The sequence below is a fragment of the Indicator indicator genome, chromosome 11 (genome assembly GCF_027791375.1).
Source record: "Indicator indicator isolate 239-I01 chromosome 11, UM_Iind_1.1, whole genome shotgun sequence".
NCBI lineage: Eukaryota > Metazoa > Chordata > Aves > Piciformes > Indicatoridae > Indicator > Indicator indicator.
In genome coordinates, this window is record NC_072020.1 from 22,957,679 (window position 1) to 22,978,262 (window position 20,584).

A 20,584-nucleotide genomic window follows, 5' to 3' on the forward strand; every position below is an offset into this window, starting at 1 on the left:
TATGCATTCTGCAAACAGCTGCAATTGTGTAAGAGGTTACAACCTAAAAGAGTAATTGGCTCCTTGACAGGCTTGTGTGAAATCCAGCAAACTCTAGAACATTATGGTAGGTAAGAACTAACAGTTGTTTCACTCATTTAGTTTGAGAACATCCCAGTGCTTCCAAGTCCATCTCCCAAATCCTTCTTTTTAATGTTTAGTAACTTAAGTAATTTCATTAGTAACTCCAGAGTTTTAACCTTGGAGTTTTCTTGACTCATCACCGACAAGCAGCACTCCATGCATGCCAGGCTGCCTAGAGTCACTCATTGGTACTCTGAGCTCTGCCCACACAGATCCTTTCCAGCCTGCTTCAAACAAAGTTAACAAAAGTAAACAAACTTCTGCAGTTTAAACTGCTGGAGGTAAGTTTCTGATATGCCTGGAAAAGTCTCACAACTGAGAGAAGCAGAGGCAGTAACAGGATACTGGGGAGGTAGTGATGAGCACCTGACACCAGGCAGGAAGCATTTGTATCTTTACTGGGCACAGCTGAACTTGGACTTGAGAACATAGCATGATTTACACCAAACTTATAAAATTGTGTTGAACTAATGCAGTGAGAAGATATTACCTTTGGTATGAGTTAACTACCCTCAGTTTTGCTGATATAGTTACACTAAATTCATCATTGACAAACCCTGCAAAAAATATACTGTTTATGTAGACAGTTACTGCCATAAGCTTCAGTGGACTGATTTAGAAAATCCTTTTCCAGATTCAGATTTGCCTGCTGAAAATGCTACCAGCTCCTGAGGCACAGCACTACCCCCATAATGAAACTGTTTAATCTGCTCTGTTTCACCTACCATGAGTTATTTAAAAACCTGTTTTCAACCTGGATTGAAAACTGGCTCCACAACAGAGTTCAGAGGGTTGTCATCAGTGGCACAGAGCCAACTTGGAGGCCTATGGCAAGTGGTTTCCCCCAGGGATCAGTATTGGGTCCAGTTTTGTTCAATATCTTTATCAATGACCTGGATGAGGGCACTGAGAGTACCCTCAGCAAGTTCAGTGATGATACAAAACTGGGGGGGTTGGCTGACACCAGGCTGTGTATATCAGGCTGTGCAGATATACAACATGACCTAGACAGGCTGGAGAGCTGGGTGCAGGCAAACCTCATGAAGTTTAATAAGGACAAGTGCAAGGTCCTACATCTGGGGAGAAATAACAGCAGGCACCAGCACAGGTTAGGGGATGCCCTGCTGGAAAGGAGCTCCACAGAGGAAGACCTTGCAGTGCTGGTGGACAGCAAGTTGTGACTGCAGGTTCAGTACAGCCTGAACCTCAAGCCTGACATCTCTTGGCTGCCCCATTTCCACTTGCTTGCCTGTACCTCTGCCTTAAGCAAATACCTTTTTGCTCCCACAGTGAACAAACTCCACATGGGATCTTATGAGCTCCTGAATCAACACAAGAGAAAGGGAGAACTATGTAAATGAGTACAGGAAGAACACAAGTGCAATAGCCAGAGGTTAGGTTGGTTTGGGACATGCACAGCAGCTTTACTTGCCATTTAACCAGGTTAAGTGATTACTGTTCCAGTTTGGGCCCATCTGCTCATCACTGCTTAAGCATGGTGGTTACCAGCCCTCAGACCTGCCATCATAATTGCATGCATAGCTGCTCCCTGACCTGGCTCTGTCAAAATTAATGCAGCTGAGCTTAAACACCTCTTTTATAGTTCTTGGGAGGCTTTTGTTTCTGCTTTTAGCTGGATCACTTTGTCAGGACCAGGTTAGGGAGCAATTAAATGTGCTGTTATGTTGGCAGATCTGAAGGGGCAGCTGTATCAGAAGCAACACATCTGACCATGCTCTAAATAAACATCTGTCTAAAGCCTTAGTCAAACAGATGTGAAGGGGAAAAAAAGTACCTAATAAGTCTTCTAGTGAAAATATAATTTATGAAAACCCACAAGCATCAAATTCTCTTTTAAGAGATGTAATCACCAATTTATGAGATTATAACTTTGTACGGAGTCATACATGAAGTATCTAGTAGATGCTTTCAGAAACCAGGACATACTTTAAACAGATATATCCATGCAGGCAAGTATTTATGTTGTCAGGACACTTCCAGCTCCACAGGGTTGTGAACTGCCTGCATCAGTTTGAACCAAGTGCCTTCTAATCAGCTCTGCATATTGCTGCTATTATGAATTGAAAATTACAGCTTCAGATTGCAATTCTACCTACGTCTTAAAGAAGGTAAATCAGTAATGCTACAAAAGAATTGAGTATTTTTTGTCCTGCAATCCTGAATTCTTTTTCCCAAGCCCATTTCTTAGGCTAGCACAAAATTTTGCACAGTCATAGTAAGACCTGACACAGGTGGGTTGCTGGACCTGTTTCCTGAGCCAGTTTACCACAGGGCAACACAAACACTAATGCTGGCAAAGGTGAGAGAAGGTGCAGAGGCCGGAATGAGCAACAGAAGTCAGAAGTGTTTCTTATTTTAGTAATGCTGGTCTAAAATGTACCTGAAACTGCCTCTTCAATCTCACTTCTAGAAAAAAATATTAAAATTTAGATGGTGTACAAAACCATGAATTGTCTACAGCAGAAACAGGATTTGTACTCCTTTGATGAAATCATTGCTGATGTGCAGGTATCTTAATATGCATAGCAGGATGAACTAATAAAACAGCATTTTCTCATTCCTTCCTGATGCTTGACAACAGTTCAGAGAACTCTAACCTCTATTTCAAAAAACAAAGTAAATAATGTATACAATTTTTAATGTTCTCTTTAGAAATGGAGGAATTCAGTGTGGACTTAGACTGACAAAACAATTAGACACATATACATATATATATATACACATACATACACTCACACACTGTATCACTGTGTTGCAGAGCTGAACACTGAAAAATGGCAACTGAGCATGACCATAAAGAATGGAGACTTTCCCAGCTAGTTTGAAAATGTACCTACCTTAGTTATCCCCCAAACACTTCTTGATTTGATTTATGTTCTGCTGCTTTAAAAGAAGAAATGGGCCAATATGAAATAATGCACATACTTGTAGAGTGGATATTTATACCCAAAATAAACTTTCTCTTGGGAGAATATTTTTAAAGCAGCATTTCAAGTCTCCTGGCAATGGTTAGTTAGAAAGCTATTTATTTATTTATTTATTTAGAATAAAAGTTCTTAGAAATTTTTTAAACAACAACATTCCAGATGCTGGGAGAGCAAGCTTAGTAACTCTAGTTTTTCCCCTTCCCCCAAATTTTCATTGAATGTAACATTTAGTATTCATACATGCAGAAGAATGCATAGTATACGTTAAGGCAGTGAAAATTATATTTTTAAAATGTATGGGCTATTTTGAAAGACACAATATGTACAGACAAAGCAATTCAGCTTACTACAGGCTGTTGTCTCTAATAAACAAAAATAGAACACATTGCCTTGTCTGATTAGACTTTTCCTCTTGCACCTACATTTTTAATATTTGGCATAAGAATATCAACAATTTATGATTTGCATCTTCTCCAACAATGAAGTAAGAAACACTGAATAAATACTGTTTTCCCTCAAGACATGCAATGCTTCTGCTATACAGACTGTGAAATGGAAAAAACATACTTAGAGGCTGAATATGGTCTGTGACTCCTTATTTTTTCATTAAAGACCTCTTTGCAACGATGCATCTGAAGCTTCATTCTGACTAACAGACTGGAGCCCACCATTTTAGATTCAACCACATATTTTTTTAAAGGAAGTGGCAAACCATTGCTGCTAGTTGAGAAAATGAAAATTAGTCCCTGGGAGAGGATACAATCAATGGTGTGTTAATCTAACCTTCAGCTGTTAATGATTTGCACTACTATTTCCCCTGATGCTGTGGGTTCTGCTGAAATATTGTTTTAGCAGTTTCTGTCAACTTTCCCTACCTTTTTTCTGCCTGAAAAGGAAAGCCTGAAGGGAAAGTCTCAGCAACAGATCTTGCATGTGCTTCTCCCCTCTTTTTTTTTCCTGACCCAATTCTTTCACACCATAGAAGCAGAAGACAGAAGGGTAAACTTTTCTCTTTTTTTATTATTCAAGCCTTTTTACTCAGTATTTTTCATAAGTCTTCTTATTTACAAAAGAGGTGTTACACTAAGCAATCACCATTAGATCCATGATATTAACATCCAAATAATTTAGGAAGTTTGTATTTTGCCTGTGCCTTTCACACAGAAGGTTAAAAGCCTTACAGAGCTCTTTTGGGGGAAGAATTGCCAAGGAGGCTCTTATTTCCAACCATGAGAACTTCATTGCTACACCAGTGTGGGACTGTACCTAACCTGCAGATTTACCTAATTCTGCAAAGTTTGTGTTCTTAAGGATTATTTGATTCACTCTCTTGAAACAGCCTTGCAAAAGAATTCTTATCTGAAAAATACTGCAAAGCCCACAAGCCAAATTCTGCAGCAAAGTACAGAGTGCCAAAATAATAAAAGCACTCAGCACCTTGCAAAGCTGCGTTCCACACGCAACACCAGTTTCCTTAGCAAGTATTTCTTCTTAAAACAGAACAAAAGGCCTCACCAAAACATTGAAACTTACTTTGTAAGTATCTCAGTCCATTTATTGAATTCAATCAGTCCTGAATATGTCAGATTTTTAATAGAATTTCACATGGCAAGCTTTGAAATGTATGACTGTCGAGAAAAATTGTCTTGAAGTGGGATTTGAATTGTCTCAATACTAACCACATGCAAACCAGAATGAGCTTTTATCATAGTAGTGCATCGCTGCACACAAGTCTTATGTATGGATAAAAATGTAATTTATTACAGCCAAAATACAATTGAAAATTCAATGTTTCTCCTTCAAAATTAGACTTGCAAGTCACCTTAAAAGCAAAATGGTTAGAATACAGGTTGTACACTAGCTGCAAAAATAGTTTTACAAAATTTTCCAATAACTTAGAAAGTAATTTGAGTATTTCTCATGCTGAAAGCTCATATCTCTTATTTGCAGAAATATAGTTTGAAAGAATGTCTCTATGTGACATTATTTAGCTACCAAACTCATTAAAATGCTTCATCCATGATATTTACTACCGATATCTAATAATCCAAAAGTTGTCTTTGTACCTAATTGAGGCACAGACACAGACCTTTTCTTGATTAGAAAGCTGTTTTTAAAAAATAAAGAATCAAGTAAATGTCAAATGTTCAATAGTCAAAGTGGGTGATTCACACATTTTAGCAAATGGGTGCCACGCATCAAAAGGGATGGTTTTTTTTGCTGCTGTATTCTTCCAATGTATTGTATCAATAACTGGGATTGAAAGAGAAGATATCTAGTAAAAATTGCAATGGCAAAAACCAGGGATCTTGAAGTAACAAAGACAACATTTCATGGATCCAAACTATTTCAGAATGACCAAATGTACAATCCATGTATTTCTGTGTGGCCAAATATAAGAATATATTGCCTATGAATGAGGAATGTAAACCACAGAATCTAAAAAAATACTTGGGGATGAAGGATGGCTCAGAGGACCTGGGATATATAAAGGGAGGAACAACAAGTAGAAATAGAGAACAAATGACTTCATTATTTGGCACTGATATAGTATTTTCTGAAATATGGAGTGCACTTGAAACATCAACACTATGAAGGGCTGAAAAACTGCAGAGGATTCAGAAAAAGGACTGTGGGAATAATTGAAAGACTTGAAAATACACCATCTAGTCAAACTCAAATAATAAAAACTTTTGTGTGTGTCATGAAAAGATTACACGCAGTTTGATGGTAATCCGTAAATACATACATGGGGAATAGAAATGTAATCCCATTCTATCAGAAAAGATGTAATAAAATCTCTCATCTTATCATGCAAAGGCAGATCTAAAACATGATACTCTGTAGAAGTAATTAGAGCTCCTGAAATACCCTTTGAACAATTTTTATAAAGAATTTACTGGATTCACTGTTACTGGTTACTATACTTAGCAATTCACAGTGGGTATTTCTTTAAAATACAACTCTGTTCACCATCAACTAATTCACTTAAATCTCATGGCCTCTAAATTAGAGTAGATTAGATGATCACATTTGCAACAGTTCTCTCAGGCACTAAAGTCCACTGAACACAAGGTTATGACAGAGGATCAAAGAACTTTGGATCACACGCATATTCACAGATCTATCAATCTGATTATTTGCACATCATTATTTTTAAAAGCTAATGAAATTAATGGACTTTGTTTGGTGGTTTTGTTTTCTGAAGTTTAATGAAAGAAAGCTCAGATTTTAATATACAGCCTAACACAGGATATGGTCAAGTCAGCTAAGACCCAGAATCAGCAAAAGGTGACAGCCAAGATCAAATATAGATGAATATAATTGGAGCTGGAAAATATCCTTCAAGTATCATATTTACCACTACAGATTAGAAAGCCATTTACACTCTTTACGAAACTTCTAGCTTATCCTAGAGAAAAGAAGGCTCCAAGGAGATCTCATTACAGCCTTGTAGCATTTGAAAGTGGGCTACAGAACAGCTGAAGAGGGACTTTTTACAAAGGCATGTAGTGACAGGATGAGGGGTAATAGATTTAAACTGCAAAAAAGCTAGATTTAAATTACACATTAGGAAGAAATTCCTTCACCATGAGGGTGGTAAGGCACTGGAACAGGTTGTCCAGAGAAGTTGTGGAGTCTCCAAGCCCAGTAGTGTACATAGCCAGGTTGGATGGGTCCTTGAGCAACCTGGTCTAGTAGAAAGTGTTGATGTCTGTAACAGAAGGGCTGGAAACAGAGGATCTTTAAGGTCCCTTTCAACCCAAATCATTCCATGGCTCTATGACAGTAAGATCCAGGTATCTAAGGCAGGCCTTGATTAATCATTTTGGATTAACAAAAACTTCAATAAACAATCTCTTTTCTTCCTTCTTTGTGTTTGAAAAACAACCTTAAGCCATTATAATATGTATACTTACTCTGGCAGACGAGACAGGATACCCAAAGAAAGAGAACTTATGCCATCATTGATCCGACCTGACAGCTTACGCTTCTGAACCCAGGTGACAGCAAACTCCAGCACAAGAAAAGCAATGAAGAATGGAATACTCTGAAAAACAGGTTGAAGAAAAGATGTCACAACACAACCAGAATTAGATGTACCGTTTCTAAGATGGGTTTATGCAGCCACATACTTCTCAAGCTGGTTGGCATCTTACTAGCTACTACTAAGATAAAGCTCCACATGAACCCTATGAATCAGAACAATCAAGAATACCATTTAATCCATCCCACCAGCATAAATCCAGTGCACTAACTTCCTCCAGTATTTTCTTTTGTATCTTCTCCACAAATTGTTAAATGGCATCAAAACACAAAAGTCTTTCCAAACTCATATTTTTCATATTCAAGTAAATCAGTGAGAACAGCAACATCTGTGGACTCCTCTAACCACAAGGTAAAACAGAATCTGCTTTTGATTTGTCTTTTTTGAATGTGTTCAGCCACTGAACTTGACATCCAACAATGTTATCTGAAACACATAAAGTGAGTTTCTTTCTACTTAGCATTTCTGTTGCCATGCTTTTTGCTGCAGAGAGCAACAGGTCTTCTGTATGCATTTTCACCAGACAACCCAGTAACTATGCAGCCCATTTTGATGTAGGTCATACATCATGTTCTCTTTCCAGACCAAGAGGCAATGATACAACATTCCCTGTTTCCTTTTGAGTTGTACTACCTGAATTAATGATGAGCATCATTCACTCACAACACTGCATCAGTCTAGAATTCAATTTATGTTATTTATCTTGCAAACCACATCAGCTGGCAAGTTCAAAACATACATCAGTACCCAGTAGAGAAAGGTACAGCTGTGACTACTGGTAGAACTGGTAATATTGTGACACCACCATTTTTCATCAGTGGAGAGAGATTGTTGCAACTGTTCTCAAACTTTCACAGGCAAGAATGTAGGACTGAACAACAGTAATTGGTAGAGCACATGCACTGTTACTGACATTGGAGTCCCTGCACTTCATGGGTAGAGGGAGTGATGAGGCAGTGGCTGTGTATCAGCCATTGCCACCAAAATCTAGGAAGCCTGTGGCTAGGCAAACAGGAAGGAGCTATTTCACTTCTCTGTGCACCTGAATGTTCCTTCAACTGTTTCCTTCACTCTGCAGAAAACTTGTTTGTCACCTTGGAGACTTTCAGACAACCGTTTCTTGGTGGTATTAAAGGATAGTATTTCCCACCACTATTTTCAGTGTAAGAGAAAAGCAAAACTAGTGAGACATTCTGCACTATCATGGAAGGCATCATACAGCCAAATCTGTCCTGTTATTCGTTTTCTGTCTTCCCCTTCAAGAGGCCTATAAATACATAGAGATTCACAGACTGAAACCATCCAAACTGGGCTGCTGTAGAAGAGACACTGCCCCTGCCTGTACAACATTTTAATGGAAGAAGCATCTTGCCGCTGTGAATGCCACTGCATTTTGGAGGGTACCCATTTGTGTTGCCAAGTGAGATATGATCTGGGAATTCTTACTAGGCTGGGACACTGAAGAGCTTAAGATGCATATAGACCAGGTTGCTCAGCTGAAGAAGAATTGGATGATTGAAACCATACAAAGCAGCAAAAGATTTATAGCATCTAGGAAACGTGAACATTCATGAACTTCAGCAGCTCAGGGTTAAGTTACAGTAACAGATGAACAGATATCAGTATCAATATGGCACTTTTTAATTTAGATGCCTAGTTTGTTCTTTAATAGCATTTTTAGGTATCTAAAAAGCTGTTTGGAATACAAACTTAATAGAAAATTTTGAAAGCAAAGGAAGACCAATGGATAAAGCCTAAATAACACCCAAGAAAATCCATGTGGTAAATCTGCAGATATTTGAAATTGATAATAAAAGAAATAAAAATCAAACCCTGCAACCTTCTGTTTGAAATCACTGAAATTTTCTAGGAAAATATAAATACTACTTCTTCTGCTCTAGCTGTTTCATTTCCAAATAGGTAGGGCTTTTAAGATACTTAACTGTTGTAAACAGCTGACCATTTGAACAGAGATAAAAAGTGTTTTATTAAGAAGAGCTAAGAAACACTTGACAACAATATTAGGAGCCAAATCTAGCACTGAGAACAGGCAGTTTGAAGTTAGGAACAGCAGAAGCTGCACAGCAAATTGCTCAGGCTCAGGACAGGAAAAGTGGAATGTTTAATCATAAAATCAAGAGTGAATAGGAAATACGCAATGTATATAATCTATGTGATGCTTTGCTTTACCCAGCAACCTCTAAAATGGTTAAAATACTTGACTTCATACTAATACACACTAATATGACTTCTTATCCATTGACTTCTCTAAATATTTTCTTCCCACTGTGAAGCTGTGAGACAGCCAAGCATTTGACAGAATTTTTTGACTCACAAATAGGGAGTATCATAGCAAGGAGGACAGAGAAACATTCAGACAGCCTTAACCTCCTGCCCATCCAGGAGCTTGCAAAAGGAAAGATTTATGGCATAGTATCTAAGAAGTTACTGCCTCTCTCCCACATTCAGCTTTGTCCAGAGCAGATCAAAGGCATCAACTATGTCAAGATTAGTATGTATTATTTATGTGACCATAATACCTAACAGCTATTGTCATGGAGCAGGATCATGCTGTGTTAGATACCCTACAAACAGAAGAAAGAGACATACCCTGTCCCAAACACTTTACAATCCAAGGATGAGATGTTAGACAGCAGAAGGATAACGCAAACAATTCAGGAAAAAAGGAGAGAGACTATAGTCCCACTAGTTTAACCATTCTCTTTATTTCTTTAAGTGAAAACTACAGTGAAGACACTTAAGGGATCCACTGCGGGTAAACAGGTCTGCAAAATTTTTCAAGGGTTGCCCCTATAAATAAAGTGCAACAAAGTTAAGAAACAGCCACAGTCGACATCATGGGTCAGAGACTGAAGCTGAATCCTTCTGCTATCTTCTGGTCTGCAAATGTTTTACTGTCTTGGTTTTGCAGTTTCTTTCTCTTCACCCATCACCAGAAACACTTAATGGAGATTTGCATTACCTTGTGGTTTACTTGAATAACTGATCCATAACTTGAAAGTCTCACTCTGAGCATGCAGCAAGAGGGGCTCCCTTGTAAGTAACCAGCTCTTGCAGAACGCAAAGGATCATTAAAATCAGTTTCTGCTTTAGACAGTTGCAAAAAATAATATTAATACTAAGCTGAAACTCAGCATAAATTAATGGGTTTATTGCAAGTCTTGAAACGGTTTCTGTTTTCTTAAGGTCCCAGATCCTTACACTGTAAGAATCTCAGCTTTCATGCAAAACTAAATACAAAGGTTCTGTGCCTCACTATTTAAAAGCAAAGCCTAAAATGTGAATTGAGTGTAAATGTGAATTTAATCTCCAGCCTTTCAAAAGCAGAATAAAGAAGAAAAACAGTTATTTTCAAATTTAAAGCTTTCATTTTGGGGCTTTTAGCAGAAGAAACTATACTCTCTTTTCCTGAATCTGACCATGAAAGCCTTTATGGAGTATAAGTGATAATCTTAGAATGTAGAAAGGAGCAAGGTAAAGTTGTTTTTCATGAGAACTGTATCCAGCAATCAAAAAAGTAGCACTCCATGTGTCCATCTTTAGATTATGAGAGAATACAAAAAACAGAGCATGCAGAACATAAACTTGTATCTATAGCAAAGAAGAGGCTCATGAAAATACAAGGTAAGCATTTTAAGAGTTGGGATATTTTACCCTGAAGGAAGAAATTTGACTTATACTTTCTTGTCTTCTAGAAAGAAAGAAAAATCAAGGGTTTCAAATTCTACATGACAAAAGCTCACCTAAAAAGAAATTCTATGATTATGGCCCAGAAGTTGGACCTCTTTTCCCAGAATTTTGGGGATTAGATCAAAGGGTGACATTTCCCTGGACACTGCTGCAGAGTTTTGCTACTAGTCACTGGTAGCTGATCAGGTAAGTGTTTGAAATGTGACTTAGGGCCTTCGTGTACAGCTCTGCCATGACAGCTTAAACTAAGTTATTCTGTTCTTGAAATCAGAGCTGCTTCACCTACTGCTTCATTTGCTGCCAAGATATAACAGCAAAACCTCTTCTGGCCTGAAGAAGCTACTCTGCACTAGAATTAATTTTTGCTCTGTTGAGCTGCACTCAGACATCCAGTTCTGTATTTGTACCAACTCAAGGTGTTACCATTCCAAGCCCCACCTCAATGGCTCATCAAGTCACCATCAAATATATCCCTGCTGAATCCAATAGATCTGCTGCTCTTTCTAATGCTCTCTAAACAGTCCAGGAGATGCTGCCAGACAAGTAAATCAAATGACAAGCAGCTGGAAGGACTGTAGCTATTCACCTTCTGCCCACAAACCCATGGCCAGAAGAAGAGCCATGGAATCAAGATAGTCATACCACTAAAAGACTTTTACACACACAGACCCTACCAAGCATCAAAATATCTTTTCTGGCAACAAATGCACTAAAAGGGGGGTTTTAGTGCAACTAACCCCAAACTAGCGATTATATTAAAGTATAACCATAATGGAAACCCTTAGTGGTTTTTTTTTTTTTTTTGCAAGCTATATAGTCCCTTACAAATTTATCACAGTGGTGCTCTGCAACAGCAGAAGTCTACAGGCACTTTTGTAATGCAAGGAAGTTTTAAGAACAAACAAACTTTCTCGGTTGTGTGCTCAGTAAAGGAAATGCCAGGTTTGGCCAAGATCTGAGCTGAACATTGCACAGGTCTGAATGGAAGAAGAAAGCCCAGGGACGTTAAGGAATGCTGCTGGCAAGAAAGCGAATGATACTCGGAAACATGGGAATAGTAAAAGTGCCTGAGATAGGAAATAGAGCTGGAGGGATAGATTAGCTAATCTAAGCAGAACTGTCAAACTCTAGACAGTCTTCCTCTGTCATGCTGCTATAGCCTAATTGTAAAATGCCTCTGAGGAAAGCAGTGCATCGACCACACACTGCACACAGAGGGTGGGTTTGCAGCAGCTGTCTGCTTACCCTATCCCAAAGGGTAACATTTGCTGACAAACGTCATGAACAGAGGGACTGCTGCACACCATGATCCCCAGAAAGCTGCTGATGGTGCTGCACTGCTCTGCACAACCCATGACACCCTCACTGCAGCCCATCAGCACCTACTGCACAGCAGTTTACCTGGCTGAAGAGCTAGTCAGGGCTACCAGGGTCCATATAAAAGTGTGGATCTTCTGTGAAACTGGGCTGAATTTACTTTCACAAAGGCAAAATAGCATGTATCTGCTGTCTCTGTGAAAAGCTCACATCACTTGCAGCTTCAGCAGGAGCCGGGTGGCAAGATATGTGCAATAGGTGGACAGAAAGGAGCAAAGGTACCTTGAATGAAGTGGATAAGCTAACAGGGCAGGAGGGGAGGGAGGGGTATGCGGCTGCCTGCTGACAAGGGAGTTCTCACTCCGACCTCTGTACTTCCCCCTTGGAGCTTTAGGAGACAGCACTGTCCCAGTACAAATATTTGCTTTCATTTCTTTTAATCTCTTTTTATTTCAAGTAGAAATTTTTATTTTTCTTCTTTGAACTTGTAACACTCACCTTAAGGGCGTAAGGAGGCCTTACATTGCTTGCATTAAGAACTGTAACAGCCAAACCCAAATATGTTCGCTGGTTTACTCAGTTCAGTTTGCTGTCACTACGTCCGGCAGCAGTAATGAACTGAACAGTTAGCATCAGCCCTCAGATATCTGGGGTGTTTCTCTGAACAATTTCACTGCTGCTATTCAGAACAAGCACCTGAGCCTTATATAAAACACATTAGAGCTGACACCGTGCAGGCAGAGAGCCCAGGACTGAAAGCGGTGGGAGAAAGACGAGATATTTAACCCAACTTTAGGTGCCCTTTCGCGGACATTGATTCCTTGGGCCACCTGGGGCGTTGGATGAAGGGGTGGGCGGAGGGGAAGGCGAAGGATGCTGCCGAGGGCGGGGAAGGGGACTCTCACCTTCTCCACGTAGTCGGGCACCTCGTCCACCGTGCGGAAGGAGCTCTCGCCGGGCGGCAGCACATAAAAGAGAGCGCGGAGCTGCTGCCCCGGCGCAGTGGACTTCAGGCCTCCCATGGCTCCGCTGCGCTCCGCGGCCGCCTGAGAGAAGGAGCCAAGTCCGCCTGCACGCCCTCGCGCCCGCCCTGCGGCGCCGTGGCGCCTGCTCCTGCCCCGGGCACGGCCCCGTGCTCAGGCCTTTAACTGGGCCCGGCAGCCTTTGGCGCTTCCCCACGGCACTGAGAGGCATCAAGGCTGCTTGGGGGAAAGCCTCGAATTTCGTATTTCTTTGAGTCGCGGAATACTTCACTATGAACCTCCTGCGTCGGAGGTTTTCTTGAGTTTTGTTTTACCCTGTATGTCGTCATGTGTGTGACTCACTTCTGGGAGCCAGGAGAACGCTCTTGCACACCTACTCACTGCCTGTCCCCGTCCCGGCTCACGCTCACAAATCACTAAACAGCAGAGCTCAACTCATTCCGTTTCACTTCTAGACAGGTTTCCACACGCAAAAAATACTGCGCACATTTTGACTTCTGCATAAAAAGCAGAACTGTATAAAATGTTAAGGTTTTGAGAGAAGAAACAAACCCAAGTGTGCACATTGGCTTCTTGCCTCAGCCGTATGGGTCACTCCAGGACTCGTCCCACTTAAAGTTTTCTTTTTAAACCTTCAGAAGTGCTTGTCACAACTCAATTAGATATACCTTCAGAAGGGCTTATCATAACTCAATTAGATACACCTCCAGTTACCATGACAATACTGTAGGTAGCCACCAGGAGCCTTCTATTTTGTTTTCATTTAGAAAGGAACAAAACCAAAGATACACAAAGAAACAGGGGGAAATGTACGCTAGATCCTTGTAGAAAATTACTTTTAGAAATGGCAATAAGGACAGGTTTTGTACATTCAGGTCTGCAATCTGAAGCTCAGGAGCATGCATTTCTCTGCCAGATGTTTGTCAATCACACTTGATATGTTTGGCATTAATACAAATAATAAGCTGTGTGATAAAACAGGTTGGTTAGAAATAACACAATGTCCCAACAACCCCCTCACCTCAAAAGTTCAGTTCTACTTGTGGTCTTCACAGAAGAACTAGACTATAAATCCTGCTGTAAAGGATTTTGCCACAGTTTAAATCCTGCCAGTCATTAAGTAAAGCTTTCTACTTTGAATCAGCTCTTAGTTTTGGAAAGGAACTATTACAGATAGATTCATCTAAAGTTGTTGTTTAGAGAAAGAAACATATGTAGAAATTCACATTAAAATAGTAGAAGTAATGCACATTTGTGATGTTCACATTAAATGTGTTGCCATTTAAATATCAGTGTGTGGAGTGGGTAGATTTAAATTATGTCCTACAGATAGAATAATATAACAATACTGTAGTGCATGACTGTCAAAAAGCACCAATAAAACTGTTGTAAGATGAACAAAGATTAAGGATTTTAGTATTGCATTAATGGTAAAATAGGTTTGAGCATAAGTAAAAATCAATAAACTTAGTAAAATATTTTACAATTATATCCTAGTGGTCTCAACTTCAATGTTGATTTATGGTAATCTGAGGTTCTTATAGAATCCTAGTTGTTAACTTCTAGAATCTGACTTCATCTAAATGAAAATTCTAAATTTACTCAAAATCAAGTAAATCAACAGCATTTGGACTAGCTCTTAATTGCAGGCAATTATATATGGTAGAATACATTTGCTTTTTTCACTTAGATTAGCCTAAGTTATTCTATGGTGTTAATTTCACATTCAGGCTCTTTGAATTCACCCTGACCTCAGCCACACCATCCCAGCAGGCCAGACTGAGCTCTTCATTGCTCTGGTGCTTGTGTTCATCTTGCTTCATTATCAACTGAAACTTAATTGCAAAAAAAAAAAAAAAACAAAAACAAACACCCAAAAAAACCCTACAAACAAACAAACAAAAAAAACCCCAAAAAAACCCAAAGAAAGCCCCAAAAGATTATCAGTGAGCAGTATCTGTGAACCACTCTGGGGGAAGGACTATTATCAGAGGAAAAGGAGCTCATGGCCTAACAATGTAAGATACATTTCAGGTGCCTTGGAACCTCTACTTCATATCACTTAATTTTGGGAAAGGAGAGATTCCATACATCTTAAAAATTATTTTGGATGTCCGTTTCAGTGTAAATTGTCACCCAAGTATCACCCTACTGAAATTCATGTTTTCATAGCTAGACAAAAATTTGAAGTTGATTATGTCTCACAAGGGAAACAGATGGGTTGTGTTTTCCAGCTTCTATGTCCAAGGAAAAATAGATAATAGCACTACAATAGCTATACGTCTGTTAAGGAGAAAACCAATTTAAAATCCTATCCTATTTTAGACAAGCTTCAGTTATCTGGCTCTACAAGTGTAGCTGCTGTTGACTGTTTAAGCCTTGAAACTTTCCAGTGCTCACTTTTTTTTTAAAGAAAGGAATAGAATACAAAACATCTGTGAACACTGCTTTAGTTGCTTTGCTCTAGCCTTCTACCAGACAACACTTTCCCCATTCAGTGACCTTGCAGAATTTTTTTTCAAGAGTTGATTTAAAAAAAAAAATTAATTCTCTAAAAAAGAGATAAATAACTTGGGTTTTTCTCTTGTTACAACTGAAAACCAGAAAAGTAGAGATTTCCCAGCCTCTGCTGCCATTAAAAATGCAGAAGGATGTTCTGTCTGGAGACTGGGATTCTGCTGTCAACTAGTAGGTCACTCCAGTAACTAAGGCAACACAAACCTCTATTCTACTTAGGGGAAATTGTTTACTCTGAAGAACTCCATCCCACCCACTTCATGAACAGAGAACGCCCAGACACTTCCTGTTTGGGTCTCTCTGAGCACTAAACCATCACCAAATAATAAACTCATAAAGGGAATTAGAGCAGGTTGAAATTGGGATGAGCAGTATCATCTGCCTTGGCAAATATTCACAGTAAACTGAATCATATCCAGAACTGAGCTGGGCTTAGTATGCTCTATTCATGTAGCAGTATCTTGGATATAGCAACACTCTAAATGAGTACACCTTGAGGAGCAGATGTCAGAATTTTTATATATCACTACTGCAGGTATTCAGCACCAACATTCGTGCTTGGCAATGGATATCCTTACAGAAGCATTAAAGGCATCAGTGTTACAATAATGCTGGTATTACAAAATAATTCACATTGACTTTGCCAGTGCTAAACACTCTGGCATACAGTACCTTAAAAAACCATTATTTTATTTATTCATACTTTAAGAGCTATATGCATTAATACATAATTCTTAACAACATTATATATACTCTAGAAACCTGAAGGCAGGGGTGTTCTGCATATTAATCAACATCATGCCACGCACTTAGCCACTTACTGCTAGCTTTCCATTTCTTCTATGCTAACTACAGGACAGTTTTCATATGTGATCATTCCAAGTTAAAACTCAGGACACCTTTTTAGCAAAATCAATTATTCAAAGATTGCCAAGATGTCCAGAGAAAATAATGCACCTTTCAGGCAGTCTGCTAGGAAAACATACTGTAAAAAAAATCTACATGCTAGAACTTCATCCTGTGTGCTTATATAGTCTTTATCCTATAACAGGTTATTTTTGCCTCTTTGGAAACAAAGGATTTTTTAAAAAAATTATTATTATTACAATTCCTTATTGTCCTTCTTCATCCCCTAGTGTATTGATCATGGGAATCATTTGCACCTTAGACTGATCCCCTGCTGGGTAAGCCAGATGCTGACCTTCTGCTGGAAAATGAGTGGGCAGCCCTGCTATTTCCCTCCTTACTTCTAACAGGCTTCCTCCACCATTTACCTACCCAGGCATAGAGACTGACAGGATTCACCCATGAGTTGATTTACCTGAAACTCATGTAAGATATTAAGCCAGAAAATAAATAGTTTTACATTTTTCTGCAAGTCCTGGTGGTCATTTCACACTGCACTGATCCACGTTAACATGCTCCATCAGTGAAGAAAATAGCCCAGCAAAACAAAATGCTTCAACTTGCTGGAGTTGTCCTGGACCGAAGTCAAGATAGACAGTCACAACAGAAAGGATGATAAGGACAATGTGGTAGTCTAGACCCTACCCCACTGAGGAAAGCTTGGGAATTTCTGAATATCAAACTTGTCTCAGTATCTCATGCCTGAGCTGTGTAGAAATACTTGTCAATAAACAAGCACATGGTCTGTCTAAACGATTGTTCATTCTGTCTGCATGCCTCCTTGCCTGGGCTGCTCAGCTGCTAAGCTCCTAATCTGCCCCATCTATTGGGTGTTCAGCTATCAACCTGCTTAAGAGGTGAATTCACTGGGGCAGTCATTGGCACTCCCTAACGTTGGCTTCTTTGGCTGCTTGTCTCTGCACAAACTGAAAAAGCTCCAAGATGCTACATGGAAGCCACAAGCATCCTCATACCAGCTGACTTGCTCATGCTTAGCTCTGATGCAGACAACACAGCTGCCTAATGAGTCAGGAACTGCTCATCAGGGTACTTGGGCAGGCTGAAGAATAAGGCAGAAACTTTTAAAGGATATTTGTGTGTTATTTTTCCAGCATTTTCTGTTCTTGAAGTACTTTAACCTTTTGTTCCTACTGAGGAAATATGTGTATTGTTTTTTTGGTGGGAGAGGGGATGGGATGGGAGTTACTGGAAAAATAAATTCCATCTTCAAGGAAAGCCTATCAAGTATCATTAGAAGAACACCCTGCCCACCTGTTGTGAGCATTTCCAAATTTTATTTGGCATGCTCTGCTATGCAATTTCTTGTACTGTGTCACTGAAAAAAAAAATGTTAATTTGTTAGAAACACCAAGGTTCAAGTTGCTGCATGCTGTAACCTACATGGTATGTCAACACTATATAGCTGAAAACCTTTGATTCAGGATAAATGTCTTGCACATCAAGATCATTTGATGAGACATGCTGTAACCTATTTCATAGTGGTTTGCACTCTCTGACCAATGGTTATAACTGTTTGTTATCACCAGAATAATCTTTCATATTTTTAAATTAGGAGCACACAAATATCAGCAGTAGATGGTAAATCCAGAACTACAAAACATCTCTTGGCATGAGCTATAGCACATACTACCACTTCACTGCATATGCACAGGCAGGAACCATTTGTGTCATTTCTGAGTAGAAGCATAGGAAGTGGCACTTTCTAGGCAAGGCTAAACAAAACACTGATTTTTTTTTTTTTAAATCTTTTTTTAAAATCATAAAGAATAGTTCTAAGGAAATGTAAAGGTTATGCACATGTACCTGAACCTCATCAGAAAGACAGTTGTCATAAATTGATACTGAATAGCTTTCTAAAAATATATTCTTGTACCAGCAGCAAATGCACTTAATAAAAATCACTGGGTAATATTTTAAAGCTTGAGGTCTTCAAGTATCATATAGCCTCAAATCAAGTATTTTTGTTTACCATGAGGAACAAGGAATATTTTCCTTTTCCTAGGAAAACATCACATACTTTCTATGTATTCCTAGCCTACAAATTTTGAGTCCATGAGGGAGAAATTATTTTCTGTGGCTAACTCCCTTAAATAAACCACAGGGAGCTGAGTACAATTAATACATACAAACAAAATAAAAAGGGTTGATTTTATAGCTATCATAGGTGGCAGATCAGCTTTGGAAAGGTGGAAATCCTTTTCTTCTAACGAATAAGCTACCTGGGCTTCTGGCAGGCAACAAGCCTCCTGTGCCAATAAGCCTGTTAAAAGATGGACACTGCCATCCCCATCCACTCCCTAAAGGGAATTTGCAACCAGTCTCCTCTACTACCCTGGAGCTAGAGCTCACCTCTGGCCTCTGTGCTTCCCCTTAATAGAGTTTGGTCCCGTTCCTTGCCTTTGAGCCACTGCATCAATAGTGCAAATCCTGGTTTGAGAGCAAAGAAGTTGCCTTTCTCATGCTGCCCCAAGTCACAAGCTAACAACCTCCCCCATCTGGGTAGTCTCCAATCCACCCACAAGAAACCTCTTACCATTCTTTGTTACTCCAGTACCTTTGATGTGCTGCACGTGTTTTATGTCATGCGTTGAGGATCAAAATGGACAAATTGCACAATGCTGTGAAATCCTGTCCTACCTAGAGACATTCCAACATGCTCTTCACAGTCCTTCTAGCTCTCTAATTACCAAAATACCTGCTAGCTGCAATCCTACTGACCTAAATAGGTTCTTTCCTAATTAGCAATCAGATAAACACAGTTGCATGCCCTTTTTAATCAGCACTCTCCATTTCAGAAGGTAATTAACTGAAGCTGTTAGCTGCAGAAGGCACTAGAAGCTTTCAGAAACAACTAAAATCTGGAATATAGACTGAAGAGAAAATAAAATCATAGTAAAACTTACTAGTAAATGTAATAAAATTTGCAAATAATTTTAGGGTGGGAAAGAAACCCCAACTTTAAGGGAAGTAAGCAAGTGCAAATTCATAGAAACCATAAAGTTTCTAGAATATTTGAAATCTGGAGCAAAAACCTAGTTCGATGTTCTGGTACAAGATAGCATGTGATTCAGAAATGGAAGATTACTGCAGTGCATAAGCACTGGAACTGTCTTAAGAATAAATGTTTTCAGTCTTCAAGTGCTTTTTATTTTGCAAGTTTGAAGTTGATTTTAGCCCCACGCTTTTTGATACAATATGAAAAGCAAGAGTTAAAAGATACAACGAATGATTGACATGAGTATGATCAATCAAATTGCAAGTAACATATATGTCACATTTTACCACAGAAAAAGCTTTTTTGACTTTTTATTTTTTTAAGGTCCTTCTTTCTGTGTGATGAATATAAATGAAAAGATAAACAAAATTTCATATATGCATGCACATCACTTTGAGGAGAAACAGACCATCCACTACAAAATTCACTTATGAAATGCCTATTTTTTCCTTTTCCATTCTAGTTCCAAAATTTAGTTCTCCATATATTCATGAATGTTTCTAATCTCTTTTTATGTTCAGGGAATGAAATAGGCTTCAAATTTGTATGTCATAAGTATGGAATGTATTCTCTGTTACTTAGTTGTGGGGAATCCTTCCAGTGTTACAGAGCAACTTACACAGCAGCTGCTATCAAGATGTCTGCAAAGTTTCCTTTGCTGTGCTGTTTACCTGTTCTGAAACATTACCGGTTTAATATCTGAGCCAAAGCCCAATCACAACAGTAAGATTTGTACATGTAGTGTTTTGGGGACTGCTTAGGGGGTTGTGGGTTTTTTGTGGCAATTTTTCAAGATACCAGGAGACAAAATAGTGGAAAATTAGAAAAAGATTTGTAAGAGACCAGACGCAACTATCAAGGTCAGTTCTGTCTACTTAGAGTAGGTTTGCAATGAATCAGCTCCATAATTTTGACATGAATCATCTCTCTAGCTTTTAGGAGACTGATGAACTACCTGGGGAATGCAAGTTCATTCTTAAAAGATTATGAAATCTAACACAATGCGAGGAGTCAA

General features: G+C 39.0%; 1 protein-coding gene across 1 annotated transcript in view; it reads right to left on the reverse strand.

The window, feature by feature from the left end:
• AGMO (alkylglycerol monooxygenase) overlaps positions 1-13,169 on the reverse strand; it is a 182,965-nt gene extending 169,796 nt beyond the window's left edge. The window contains exons 1-2 of the mRNA XM_054384821.1: positions 12,939-13,169; positions 6,992-7,122 (exon numbers count right to left, since the gene is read on the reverse strand). Of these exons, the coding sequence (XP_054240796.1) occupies positions 6,992-7,122; positions 12,939-13,169 (362 nt within the window). The remainder of the gene's footprint in view (positions 1-6,991; positions 7,123-12,938) is intronic.
• Between the last annotated feature and the right edge of the window lie 7,415 nt (positions 13,170-20,584).